This window comes from Watersipora subatra, chromosome 8 (genome assembly GCF_963576615.1).
Source record: "Watersipora subatra chromosome 8, tzWatSuba1.1, whole genome shotgun sequence".
In the NCBI taxonomy this organism is placed as follows: domain Eukaryota; kingdom Metazoa; phylum Bryozoa; class Gymnolaemata; order Cheilostomatida; family Watersiporidae; genus Watersipora; species Watersipora subatra.
The window spans coordinates 23385154-23399700 of record NC_088715.1 but is presented as its reverse complement, the minus strand read 5'-3'; the positions used below and the strand labels follow the sequence as shown (position 1 = coordinate 23399700).

The window sequence follows — 14547 nt, the reverse complement described above, 5'->3', positions numbered from 1 at the left end:
TAAACACATGCACTTGTGACAGTGTTCTTATAACATGATACAAATAATAATGCATTCTGATAAATCGAACACTTTCTTGAAGGTCGAGTTAGCCGAGTTTGCCTGAATTTATTCAGTTACATAATTAATAATTTTTTATTTGCTTAATAGAAATGTTTAAGTGTTAATAACATTTTTTAAAGGTTGAAACTTAGCGATGTTTAAACCGTGAACACTATATTAAAATCATGGTACAAAATCAGTCTGCAGCCCTTTGAAATTTTGTCTTTTCAACAAAATATATTAATAAAATATATAGAATATATATAAGCTTTGGCCCTTATCTTACCACGTCAGATTGCCATAAGATTTGACAGCGGAGCGTAGAATCATGAAATATCATGATATGACATATTCTAAAAATAATTCGCGGGCAATGCTAATTCCATGAAGTTTTTTGAGGTGTCAGATTGCCATAAGATTTGACAGCAGAGCGTAGAGTCATGAAATATCATGATCTGAAATATTTTAATAAGACTTCATGACCAACCATATGTTCATCAAATTTTTTTACTTATTAAATTGCCATAAGATTTGGCATCGCAATGGATATTCATGAAATATCATGATCTGACATATTTTAATAAGAAATTGTGACCAACCATAATTTCATGAAATTTCTTGACATGACAGACTACCATAAGATATGGCGACAAAGCGTCCAATCCTGAGATATCATGATTTGAATTGTTTATTGATGTTTTGACTGTACCAAGAAGTCAGATTCAGTATACATTACTCATGGTTTGATTGTGTAGCGGTACTATTCTCGCCTTTTGGTGCGACAGGTCCCAGGTTCAAATCCTTTTTTGGGTAAATAATTTTCAAAGAATTATCTGAAAGCGTGTGTCAATGCTTTGTTGTTGCTTGGGTGAGATTTTAAAGCAAACTGTTTGTTTATGTTATTTGTAGCTTGATAGTGTAGAGTAGGATTTTTGTTTTGAATGCGAGAAGTTTCGAGTTCAAATTCAGGTCAACGCAACAAATTTGTTAAGAATGATTTAAAGATGTGTTTTGATATATGCTCTGCTGTTACTTGGGAGGCATTGCCGAAAAATGAGTTTTCCTTGAAGGAATTTGCAGCTAGGCAGTTTAAGGGTATTATTCTTTCTGTGGGTACAAAAGGTCCCGAGTTCCAATCCTGATGAAACCAAAATTTTTTTATAAGAACGATGTAAAAGTACGTTTCAATATACATTAATCTTTTGTTGTTGCTATGGAAACACAACCAAACATTTGAAGTTTGTTTACAATTTTCAGATATCTGATTAATTAAGTCTTGATGGTCTATGGCGATTATTTGTTATCAAGGGCCACATGAGGAACTCAATTTACTTCAGAGGGTCTTACCTTTTTTTTAATTGTACAATGCTATCAACCTAATATTTTGAATATGTTACTGATAATAATAAGGGCATAACACTCTGCAAATATTTATATTAGGTTTTGTGAAATTGTTGGAAATAGGTTAAATAAGAGAAAGACAATGATTGGTTCCATTTAATTATTATTGAACTGTATTATTAATTGTCTAAATTTAGTCTAAATTGTGCTACTGAAAATCTTTAAAATTGCTCATTTTGGAGTCGTCTGCACTCAACAATGAGTTAGTTAGATGTAAACTTGGCCATGACTACATTGGCAATGAAAATGAACTTACATAATTATTTCAGGGTTCATCAGAATAAAACAGTATTTTTCTATCATGTGCAACTGTTGTTGATGCATAAGATGATGTGATTATCAAAATGTTTCAAGATTAAAATTAATGCAAGTTGATCGCGATTAAAATGCTCAAAACTTTCATAATAATAAGACTATTTATAAAAAATTACAGAATACAGAAATGTTAGAATTTAGTAGCTATTTTCTCTGCTCACATGGGCTCACAGTTAGACAAATGTGATACAGTGGCAGTAGCTTAACAAGAACCGTTCGTGTTTTTGTGACGGTAGGTAAAAGTATTCTGCATTCATTTTTGTACCCCTGAAATATTAGTTACTAAGCAAAAGTCTATTTCAAGATTGGCAGCATCAACAAGTCAGTGTGTCAACCACTTTGCTGCAGGTTGTAGCTGGGTCAAAGCATCACTGACTCTCCCTCGTGGGTCCCTAGCCAGCTCTTGCGAAAGTTCTAACCGTAATCACACGTTTTGAACCAATCAGGACACAGCAGGGCTCAGTGCCGTGTATGAGACGTGGCGCTGGGTAATGCGACCTTCAAATCTATTCAGTACGTCGGTTCACATACAAGGGATGAATTATCTCCGCCTCCTATGAACTGAGGAGAGCGCGACTGGCTGTTGGAAGCTGTGATTGGCTGAGGCTTTCTCACTGATTTAAAGGCGGTAGCCAGCTCTTGCTGTTTGGCGAGCGCACGTAGTTACTGATGTAGAAATTTATCGGCTTGGAGTAACAGCTGCGTGTAAAGGTAAGATTCAACAAAGTAGCATTTTTATTCTGTTGTATTTAGTGCTTGATTTGGGTTGCTAATAAGCAGTATACACACGAACTAGTGGTGATCTAAAAGCTTCACACATTACTAAAAAGCATCCATATTGTTTAAAAATAACATGCAAAAATGTCCGGAGGATTGCTATGTGCACTAGGTAACTAGTAACTCCGAGCAACACGATTTACAGCAATCGGCATCTAAAAAAGAATTCTCATCGGTTGTTGTATATATTAGAATTCACAATGGTAACTAAATTATGGTTTTATTTTGAATGAAACTGTCAGATATTCTCTTCTCCTGGTTTCGCTAGAAATGTTGTTATGTGCCAATGCAATCCGGTGGTAGAACATGTTTGCGTCACTCATGCGTTTCTCACGCCTTGTCACAGTGTGTGCTCACACTGAATGCTAATGACTCTACCAGCCCTACAGTAGCCGAGTCAGCTTATCCTATTATTATAAGATTAGTTATGCTAGCTATGTTTGGGCTAGCTATGTTTGCCAGTTGCTTACACACATCCTATGCATACAGTTCATTACAGTTCATACAATATAACATTATTAACTTACAATTCCTGGCTTTATGATATGGTGTCAGTACGGGATTTTTGAGGAGAACGAAAAGAAAACATGGCAGAAGGAGGGCTCAAGCCGCCGGCAAGTTTTGTAAATTCTACAGACAATCCCAGCGAGACTAGTAGAAGTTGGAAAGCATGGCTCGAGCAATATGATTTTTACATGATAGCAACAGAAAAGACTAAAAAGGATGGAGAAATACAAGTAGCGACTTTATTGACACTGCTTGGCGCACAAGGCCAAGAAATATTTCGAACACTGAACATAGCCGATCGAAAAGACATTGCAGAAGTAAAGAATGCGTTCACTGAACACTTCAACCCGCAGGTAAAGACAGTCTTTGAGCGATTCAAATTTCACAGCAGAGTTCAGAAGCAAGGCGAGCCATTCGAAAGCTTTGTGACAGCACTTCGAGACCTCATCACAACTTGTGAATTCCATGCTGATGAGAAAGACAAAGCGCTAGTGGACCGAATTGTAGCAGGTATATCGTCCAAGTTGGTTCGTGAGGATATATTCAACTTGCCAGGCAATCCTACATTACAGGAGGTTATCTCAGTATGCCAACGTAAAGAGGCTACCACGCAATACCTCAGAGAAATGAACCACACGACAGATGGTGTTAATGCCATACAAAGTGTCGTACCCCCACAACAGAAAGTATCCATGTCAGAGAGCAAGAGCCCAAACCTACAATCGGATAGAAAATATAGAACTGGACCGTTACAAACGATAAAGAACTGTAAATACTGTGCTATGGAACATCAACGAGGGAGGTGCCCAGCTTACGGAAAGGTGTGCAGGAAATGTTCCCGTAAAAATCACTTTTCCACTGCATGCTTATCTTCACGAGATAACAGCAACAACACTGCCAATGAGGTATCGGAACCTGACAACGTTAATACCGGAGACATTGCATTTGCCATCAATGACGGAAGAGAATGGACAATCAATGCTAAGTGCAATGGTAAGCCATTACGATTAAAAGTGGATACGGGAGCATCATGTAATGTAATTTCACAGACTGTACTAGCCAGTGTAAATAGTCAGGTGACAATTGTCAAGCATGCTAGATCATTAGTGTCTTTTAGTGGACATGCACTTGATGTATTAGGCAAGGTTATGTTACTGGTGGATGTTAGCAATAAGTATCATACAGTGGAGTTTATAGTCGTAAAAACTGATACAAACATGGCAACTTTATTGGGGCTGCCCAGTTGCATTGAGCTTGGTTTGGTTGATAGGGCTGATTCCGTCACAGATAAGGTAGCTAAAAAATTCACTGATGTGTTCAATGGTCTTGGCAGGTTGCCATGTAAGCATGCTTTGCAACTAAAAGAAAACGCTCAGCCTGTTATACAAAGTGCTAGGAGGGTCCCATTTAGACTAAGGGATAAACTAAAGTTCACGTTACAATCTATGGAAAGTGAGGGCACAATAGCTAAAGTAAGACAAGCAACTGACTGGGTGCACCCTATAGTAAACATACTGAAACCTGACGGGTCACTCAGGATTTGTCTAGACCCTACACAGTTAAATAAAAATCTAAAACGCGAACATTTCGCATTACCAACAGCTAGTGAAATATTTGCTAAACTTTCGAAGTCTCGAGTATTCACTACGTTAGATGCAACCTCAGGATTTTTGCAGATTGAATTAGATGAGGCTAGCAGTTTGTTGACGACTTTTGCCACTCCATTCGGTAGATATCGATTTCTTAGATTGCCTTATGGAATATCCTCTAGTCCTGAGATATTTTGTCGGACTGTGTCGGAATTATTTGAAGACATTGAAGGAGTGGAATGCTACGTAGATGATTTGTTGATTCATGCAGCGACTGAAACCGAGCACGACAAAATCTGAAACAGTCAGTATAGCCTTGAACCATATGATATCCCAGAATACCCTATGCAATCGGTTAGTATGGACATTTTCCACCTCGATGGCAATGATTATTTGGTAACAGTAGATCGATACTCGAAGTGGCCAGCCTGCTATCAATTAAAAACTTCTCGGTCTTTAGAAGTCATAGATTTATTAAAAAGGCAGTTCATCGACTTTGGTCGGCCTGAAACCTTGGTCAGTGACAATGCGTCATATTTCACATCTTATGAATTTAAATGCTTCATTGAGGATAATGACGTTAAACACATAACTTCCTCTCCCTATCATTCACGCTCTAACGGATTGGCCGAACGCATGAATCAAACCATCAAAAACAGCCTCAGAAAGGCGTTGATATCTGGTCAGACATTGTGTGATGTTTTGGCCACATTACGGTCAACTCCATTGGGTGACCAACTCCCATCTCCAGCAGTTTTGCTACAGGCTCGAAATTTAAGAGGACAATTACATTGCCTACCCCACCAACTCAAGCCCCAAGGACTACATCTAGGGGAAATACACAGTCGCTTTGTTAAAAGACAATCACAAGCTATATTTCAGAACAACACAGCTACCCTTCCCACTGAGTATTGCGTAGGAATGAAAGCTAGGTGTAAACTAGGCCATAGAAAGTGGACAGAAGGTGTTATTGTTGAACACGCGGAAACGCCTCGAAGTTACTACATCAACTTATCGGATGGCAAAGTTTTCAGGCGCAACATAAAATCTCTGAGACCTAACCGATCTTCTCATGCTTTTAATAAAACCTCGATTAATGATCACATTGATAAACAACAGAGGCTCGTTGAAAGTACTAATTCTGATAGAACCTTGATTAATGACAACCTTGATAAACAACAGAAACTGGTTGAAAATACTAATTCTGATAAAACTTTGGTTCCGGTCCAGTCTGCTCAGCAAAGTCAGTTAGCTGTTGTTCCCAATTCTGTTGACCAGAGTGGCACCGCCACTCCTGCATCGACAGGTGCAACCAATCCTACTCAAATGAGTTCAAGCTTTTCCTCAGTTGTCACTAGGTCGGGAAGAGTGTCCAAACCACCCACTCGTTTAGGTTTCTCTTGATTAGGACAATTATTGTAAGCTACATCCACCAGATTTTTGTGTCTTTTTAGTTAAAAATAAATCATGTTTTGTTTTTGGCGTGGTTTTGGACTAAGAGTCAATTTCTACCAAGAATCAGATTTTGTACAATTGTGTTTTGCAATCAACTTCTATTATTTTAAACTGTTATGCAGATATGTTATTTTTTTGTAAGTGTCTGACTTGTGATATTTTAGAGCAGTTTGAATTGTAACAACTAAAAGAGGAAGATGTCACAGTGTGTGCTCACACTGAATGCTAATGACTCTACCAGCCCTACAGTAGCCGAGTCAGCTTATCCTATTATTATAAGATTAGTTATGCTAGCTATGATTGGGCTAGCTATGTTTGCCAGTTGCTTACACACATCCTATGCATACAGTTCATTACAGTTCATACAATATAACATTATTAACTTACAATTCCTGGCTTTATGATACGCCTTTAGCTTCCGTTATTAATAGTCAACCACACTTTTGCTTCTCCACAAGCTCAACAAGAATGATAATAATTGTCTTGTTTATTTAAAATGGTGAGAGATCATATGAGATATACTTGACCTTGTTTTCAATATGTGAGTTTACTAAATAAAAATTCAGCCTGCGTTGCACAACCTTGGAACCAGATATGTGTACTAATTTTACGAACCACTCAAAGTTTTTAGGCTTTTCGTGTAACTCGCATAACCCTATTCTATACATAAAGCTAGGTGTTGCTAATCGATATATGCCTGTAGTTATTGTCTGTCACTAAAAGTTAGCATTATTGTTGCTGGTTTTTTTTAATGCTTGGGTAGTTTGGGTATTTTGTCATTTCACAATTTGCACCAGTGTTGAATGGAGTGCCTAGGATGTATTAGAAATCAAACTATCAAACTAAAGAATACCCTGGTGAATGGCAGGAGTTGCATTTATATTTAGCAATTATAAATGAGATTATATAGACTAGATACGCTGCTTTAGACCAATTTCTTTTCATAAATAAAATATCCAATAGAATTGCTAGTTCCACAATTTATGGTAGACTGCACAACTATGAACAGTCTGAAACTAACTAACATGTTGGCTGTTCGTGCCAAGAATGACAGACTTTTATATATAATATATATAATCGTTTCTCAAATATTAAAATATCTGAAACAAGTTTTATATTGCTACATTAACAATTTTTCCAATATCCATCCATGCTACTTGTGAATTTGAGCTTTCAAATTTAAAATTGAATAATAAGATCCGATGGTGCTCGTCTACTTCGACTGTAAAACTTTTGAATGTTGATTCAGCATTGTAAATGAGGAATATTTACTTAATATTCAATGAAGTAAATGTATTGGAAGCCGACCACAAAATATTTTTACTTAAAGATCTTTACTTAAAGATTTAAAGACTTACGATCGCTCGATTTCGCAGTCGAGTCAATGACGATCGCTCGCTTTCGCAGCCGGGTCAATGACGATCGCTCGATTTCGCCGTCGAGTCTATGACGATCGCTCGCTTTCGCCATCAAGTCAACGATGATGGCTCGCTTGGGCGGTCTAGTCAACGACGATGGCTCGCTTGGGCGGTCTAGTCCACGACGATGGCTCGCTTGCGCGGTCAAGTCAATGGCGATGGCTCGCTATCGCGATCAAGTCAATGACGATGGCTCGCTTTCGTCGTCGAGTCAATGACGATGGCTCGCTTTCATCGTCGAGTCAATGACGATGGCTCGCTTTCGCCATCAAGTCAATTACGATGGCTCGCTTTCGCCGTTGAGTCAACAACAATTGCTCGCTTTCGCCGTCGAGTCTATGACGACCGCTCGCTATCGCAGTTGAGTCAACGATGATGGCTCGCTTTCGCCGTCGAGTCAACGACGATGGCTCGCTATCGCAGTCGAGTCAACGATGATGGCTCGCTTGGGCGGTCTAGTCAACGACGATGGCTCGCTTGGGCGGTCTAGTCCACGACGATGGCTCGCTTGCGCGGTCAAGTCAATGGCGATGGCTCGCTATCGCGATCAAGTCGATGACGATGGCTCGCTTTCGTCGTCGAGTCAATGACGATGGCTCGCTTTCGTCGTCGAGTCAATGACGATGGCTCGCTTTCGCCATCAAGTCAATTACGATGGCTCGCTTTCGCCGTTGAGTCAACAACAATTGCTCGCTTTCGCCGTCGAGTCTATGACGACCGCTCGCTATCGCAGTTGAGTCAACGATGATGGCTCGCTTTCGCCGTCGAGTCAACGACGATGGCTCGCTATCGCAGTCGAGTCAACGATGATGGCTCGCTTGGGCGGTCTAGTCAACGACGATGGCTCGCTTGGGCGGTCTAGACAACGACGATGGCTCGCTTGCGCGGTCGAGTCGATGGCGATGGCTCACTTTCGCTGTCGAGGCAATGACGATGGCTCGCTTTCGCCGTCGAGTCAATGACGATGGCTCGCTTTCGCCGTCAAGTCAATGACGATGGCTCGCTTTCGCCGTTGAGTCAGCGACGATTGCTCGCTTTCGCCGTCGAGTCTACGACGACCGCTCGCTATCGCAGTGGAGTCAACGATGATGGCTCGCTTTCGCCGTCGAGTCAACGACGATGGCTCGCTATCGCAGTGGAGTCAACGATGATGGCTCGCTTTCGCCGTCGAGTCAACGACGATGGCTCGCTTTCGCCGTCGAGTCAACGACGATGGCTCGCTTTTGCCGTCGAGTCAACAACGATGGCTCGCTTTCGCCGTCGAGTCAACGACGATGGCTCGCTATCGCAGTGGAGTCAACGATGATGGCTCGCTTTCGCCGTCGAGTCAATGACGATGGCTCGCTTTCGCCGTCAAGTCAATGACGATGGCTCGCTTTCGTGATCAAGTCAATGACGATCGCTCGCTTTCGCCGTCAAGTCAATGACGATGGCTCCCTTTCGCCTTCGAATCAATGGCACGCTTTTGGGTTCGAGTTGACTGCAATTGCGTATTTTTGATAACTAGTATTATTGCTTTTTGTTTGTATAATATTTAAATCTTACATTTGTATTATGTTAAAATAATGTTTGTAGTTTCTGTATTGTTTTTTTTTTCAGATGCGCTCTTGTCCGCAGATATTGTTCTCCTGGATGTATACGGGTCAATGTAGTTCTACAAGAAACTGTGGTTCAATTGGAAGTGTCTCGTGGCGGGGTAGATTATTAATTGATCCTGTCGACACTAACGTCATCAGCAGAGGTGGGTCAGAAGTTCACGCTGCATTCCATGGGAATAGTGATGTATGATAAAACGATATTTTACCATAGGTGTTGATTTTGTGTGGGACGAAATCTATTAGGGCATTTTGTAGTTCGATTCTGTAATCGGGTATATTGACGTTTTAGATGTCATGTCAGGATGATAAATATGTGCCTAATTGGCAGAACCAACATGGACTATGGCCGGCTTTTGTGACTTTTGGCTTTCGCTATCTTTGAGTATCCTCTAGAAACGGACAGCCAAGGTAGAAATAAGTCTCATGAAAGTTTGCTAATTAATGTTAAAGAGAAAAGACAACTCCTTTTTGTATTTTGACGGAATTATCTCCTTTGTATAGATCGCTGTTTTTGGTGAAGCGTCACAATAATCTATATCCAGAGAGCATAACACCAAAGTTTTGATGCTGAACGATATCGATAGCTCAAAGGGTCAATATATCGTTTTGGCACGTGGTATCATATCGCGCAGCACTGCATGGAAGTAATTTTTGCTATATACAATAATAACTCGACATATGAGCCTAATGCTTTTCAAAACCGAGCTTGTATGTCAGTTTTTAGTATCCCAAATCAAAATATGTCTGATATAACATAGTTAAGTACTAAATAATGTTTCAACCTTTAACCAAATACCATTAAAACCATGATAGCAATCATATTACATTAAAAAAGGTATTTAGTTCACAATGGTTCTGGTTAACTAAAAGTTCACTTGTGGTTGTGATCTGCAACAAACTGTAGCAGTATTATGTAGCATAATATGGAGCAGTACATAGCACATACAACGTACCGTAAAACCTCGTAAAACTTCCAATTGAACCGCCTCGGAGTGTTGCTCTTAACGAATCCCAGGTAAAGTGAGGTAAGCTTTGCATAAACTTCAAGAAAAATCGGCGAAATTGATCGTGGGTAAAACGCTAAAAAAGATGTCTTTTCTTTTGAGCATTTCAACAACGATCAAGTTTTGCCAATGTCAATCTAAAAAACGTCCTAGCAATAACATCACCTCAAACAACAAACCAATCTCAAGTGATAGAAAAATCTCTATACTTTTTGATAAAAACGTTTTAAACTTTACATTAGGAGCATTTAACTGGAAACAAGCCATTTGTGCTTTTGATTTATATTATAGTTTGTATATGTACATGTATCTACTAATAAATAAGTAAATACATGGACCTGTGACAGTGCCCGGAAAACTTGAACGCTCTGATAATTCAAACGCTTTCGCTCGGTCCCGTGAAGTTCGAGTTATCCATGTTTGACTGTATTTAGTTCACAATGGTTCTGGTTAACTAAAAGTTCACTTGTGGTTGTGGTCTTCAACAAACTGTAACAGTATTATGTAGCATAATATGGAGCAGTAGCAGTACATAGCATTAGAAATAGACATGACAGCGACACGTGTGGTACGCCGCAATGTTGTGACACTAAGCAACATAAATTATTTTACATTATTTTATGTTAAGCTACAAATGCTACTTACAAATGATGCATAAGATAATAGCGAGCAGAATATTACATTCTAAACAATCTCACATTTCAGTTGTTTTATTTTGATTAGAGTAGTTCTAAATATGCTCTTGTTCAGAATGCTGCTAAGTCTGACAAGATTGTACTAATTATTGACCTGTAGGTCAATAATTAGCACAATCTAATTAGCACAACAAAGCCCCTTTTAATCCACATCACGCAAATGTCCATTAAAATACTTTTTAATAATTGACATTATAGAACTCGAAGAGGTCGCTCAACGTGTGCACAACTCCAAATCATCATCATTCGCGTCATGGCAACTGGTATTATCTCTGATAAGCTTGACCTTTGGCTTGTAAGGTTATTTTAAGTGTTTCCCTTCCTGTGAGTTCATTTCAAATAAATAGTTGTAACGTTTTGAGCTCACTATTTTGATCATAACTCAAAAATCGTTAGTTTGGTAGTATTTGACCAATCAGAAAATGATCAGTAGAAAACTATAGAATGATACTAATTTTGATAATATTATATTTGACTAATATAGACATTTGTAACATAGACTTATCAAGACTATTATTGGCATTTAAATATACTTAAACTTTTCCATGGATGCAATCGGCTTCCTCGCGTTTCAAATATGTTTTCGAATAAAAGGCTAGCGCTAGCATCGCAATATTTAGCCCATTTTCGATATCTGCATCTTTAATATCCGCATCTTCGATATCTGCATCTTTAATATCCGCATCTTCGATATCCCATCTTTGATATCTGCTTCATCGATATCCCATCTTCGATATCCCTTCTTCGATATCCCATCTTCGATATCCGCATCTAGCATCTTCATTTAAAAGCGTTTTTAAATATACGTCTGCCTCGAAGGTAAGAACTCCCTACGGTACATTTTACATTTAACGTTAAATTTTATTGCAGTTCATAATCACTAAATACATAAACTTACCGTCGGTAACTATAGTTGCTAAAATTAACATTTTATTTTGTTACTAATTTTTAATATGTAGAGTATGTATTTAAAATGCTGATGATTCTCACAAGGGGCTGTTTGTATTAAATAATCACTATGGCTTTCTATATCATGCTATACAACATTTTCGCCTTGCAATACCAGCACTGAAACAAATTAAATTCATATGGCAAGGGTTCATTCACTGTACAGAAATTTGTGTTGTAAATCCATAAGACTGCTGGATTTTGTTGAAAATTAAAAAAATCATAGACTGTTCCATGCTCGCTGTTTGTGCTATATAAAGTTGTTAAATAATATATAATAATAACAAAACAATAAATAATATATAAAATTAGTATCTAGATGTTCACTAGTCATGCCAACTGAACTGCTGGTTTAGTCACTCGCAGTTCGTCTGCAGGGGTTGAAGATGTTGATCAAAGAAAGGGGTCAGTAGAAAGTAGTGATTTATCTATCTCACACGTTTTTTATTTCTGTTATTGTATATTTACTGCTAAGGTTTATTAAACTTGTAAACGGTTTTAATAAAACTAAATGATGTTGCTGAGCATTAATATTTGATCGCTATTCATTGTGCCATTTTATATTCTACTCACACAGTAAACAGCTCTCTAAAGAAGCCAATGAGTCTCTTGGCTGCATGCCAATTGACCTTGTTGGCCAGCAGCCAATAGGAATAGATACTGTTGTAGTAGCCTTTGCTGGCTTGAGAAGACGTCATGTCATACACAATGTCTCAGCTGGTAACAGAACATTCTGTTGATCACAGCATACATTTTAAATAGAAAACTTGTGGATGTCCATTTATATCACTAAATTTCAGGTTCAAGATTATGAATGGTAGATTTTATAGGTACTAAGATGGATTTGTAGCAGCTTAACCTTTTGAAGCCTGGCCGTTCTTGTCAATGCGTCAGTAACCATGGGCAGTTGGTCCAACAATCTGAGGTTTTTATACTTGTATTAAATATATCTAAATGTGCTCATAACACAATGATATTTGGTGAAACACAAGCAAGAAAGTTGGACAACCCGCAGCAAATGTCATCAAACAGCAAAAAAACAGTGTTTCACCAGTATTCTGACTAAAACTAAAAATCTGTATGATTTAAAAAACTCGTAAAAATATTTACTTCTAATGCCTGTTCAACAATTAATTTGATTGGTTTACGCTGTCACTTATAAACAGCATATATGTAAACAGTATCCTGTGAATGTCGGTATTCCAGTTGTTAGGTTTCTGACATACCCTACGGAATGCTGGCCGTTATGGTTCAAAGGGTTAAAATTCAAAGTACTTTTTTGTTCCTTTCGGTGTTAATTTTAAATATTAACTTGGACTCTCCTAGCCAGCCATGACAAAGCAGCAGAAGTAAATATTAAGCACTCCAAGTACATACACACAAGTGTTTATCACTAGAGTCAGCTGCAGTGAATTGAAAGTCAGCGAATTCTTTCCATTTTCCTGTGATACTCAACTCACAAGACTTCTATTTGTGAAATGCAAGATGTTAGTAGAATACTATCTTGCTAGCCCTATCCTTTTAAACTGGTAGAACATTTATTTAACACTTTTAAATTTGATAAATTTAGCTTGTCTAGTAGTATTCTGCTGGTGAATGTAAGTTTTAACAGAAAGGCTTGTTAAGATAAATTGTATAAAATGTTATTCTCCAGCCATCTATCTTTGCTGTTATACATAACTATTTATCTGTAGAACTTGTAGTTGTTAATTTGGGAGGGCCTTTGCCATTTCCACAAAAACACAATAGTCACCAAACCATGAACTGCAGGTTTTGTAGTGTCATGCAGACTCAATTGCATAGCTGATTCTGTTTGTTGTTGAATTCCTTGCATACATGTATTTGTAAAATTTTAACAATGTCAGTTTGTGAATTATTCTGTTGTATTGCTCATTGATAAGACAGTGTCGTGATTTCCTATGTTCATTGTTTGTAGGTACATGAAGTACAGTGATAGGAATATCTCACCTCTGCTCCACATTTGGCTGTATTCACCTTAATCTCTACTGTTACTTTTGTGGATGTTTTGGTGTGGACTGGAGGTGAGTGAATATCTGATGGATATATTAGCAGCTTGAGACTTGAAGCCTAGTTCCCATATACATCGCAAAGCACCGGCGTCAGCACCGCAGGCTACTAGCGGTGCAATGGGAACCTACGCGCCGAGGACCGCCGGTAGTTGCCAGTGGCATCGCAAATGTTTCGCCCTGCTCAAATTTCGCAAAAGACCGCAGGCAAATCCTTACAGGTAAAGGTCACCATTATAGGAACAGCATGGCGAGCTTAGCGTCGCAAGCGTTTTGCTGCGCATGTTACCGCCGGAGTCTCGCAATCGATATGAGAACCAGGCTTTACACTCCCCCATCTCACTAGTAGTAGCCTTTTCATCTAAATAAGACTACTGAATTTGGCACTAGTCCAAACATCCTGTGCCAGCCTTCTATAAATTGCACAGGATGAGTAATTTACTAAAGGTCCAGCCACAGGTAACAATTAATCGTTCTTTCTGACCGAAATCACAAAACTATATCATTCATCCAAAAATGAAAATAAAACATCTTATTCTTTGAATTCTGAGTAAAATGGAAATTTACTTGTTCTTTGTTTGTGCTAAATTATAGACTGAGATCCTAAATATACGATGGCATAATTTTGGTAGAATATGTTAACTCTGTGACCCGTGATTAATGTTTTTGTGTAGTTACCTAAGCCTGGTTCTCATATACGTCGCAAAGCACCGGCGACAGCACCGCAGGCTATTAGCGGTGAAATGGCAATCTATATATGCTCCGTGTACC

The 14547-nt window shown here is 38.7% G+C and overlaps 2 protein-coding genes and 1 long non-coding RNA gene across 3 annotated transcripts in view; 2 read left to right on the top strand and 1 right to left on the bottom strand.

Annotated features, from left to right (window-relative positions):
• Positions 1–2379: 2379 nt before the first annotated feature.
• Positions 2380–14547, top strand: part of LOC137401989 (uncharacterized) — a 29313-nt gene continuing 17145 nt past the window's right edge. Inside the window, exons 1-3 of the long non-coding RNA XR_010979414.1 lie at positions 2380–2469; positions 9104–9245; positions 13686–13791. This is a non-coding gene — a long non-coding RNA (uncharacterized lncRNA). The remainder of the gene's footprint in view (positions 2470–9103; positions 9246–13685; positions 13792–14547) is intronic.
• LOC137401847 (uncharacterized) lies at positions 3123–6035 on the top strand. The gene is made up of 2 exons (XM_068088318.1): positions 3123–4837; positions 4937–6035. Exons 1-2 carry the CDS (start codon positions 3123–3125, stop codon positions 6033–6035), a joined length of 2814 nt encoding a protein of 937 aa, XP_067944419.1.
• Positions 8150–8707, bottom strand: LOC137401846 (uncharacterized; the record flags this gene model as incomplete). Its single annotated transcript, XM_068088317.1, has 5 exons — positions 8150–8212; positions 8248–8290; positions 8416–8420; positions 8509–8553; positions 8639–8707. Coding segments are annotated over 5 exons (225 nt in total), but the record flags the coding sequence as incomplete, so codon positions are not given.

Bases quoted from the DNA above. Each gene is read 5' to 3' on its own strand.
- LOC137401847 (XM_068088318.1), top strand. From the start codon at position 3,123: ATGGCAGAAGGAGGGCTCAAGCCGCCGGCAAGTTTTGTAAATTCTACA. The intron at 4,838-4,936 runs GTCGGAATTATT...AATCTGAAACAG, and splicing joins GAGATATTTTGTCGGACTGT to TCAGTATAGCCTTGAACCAT.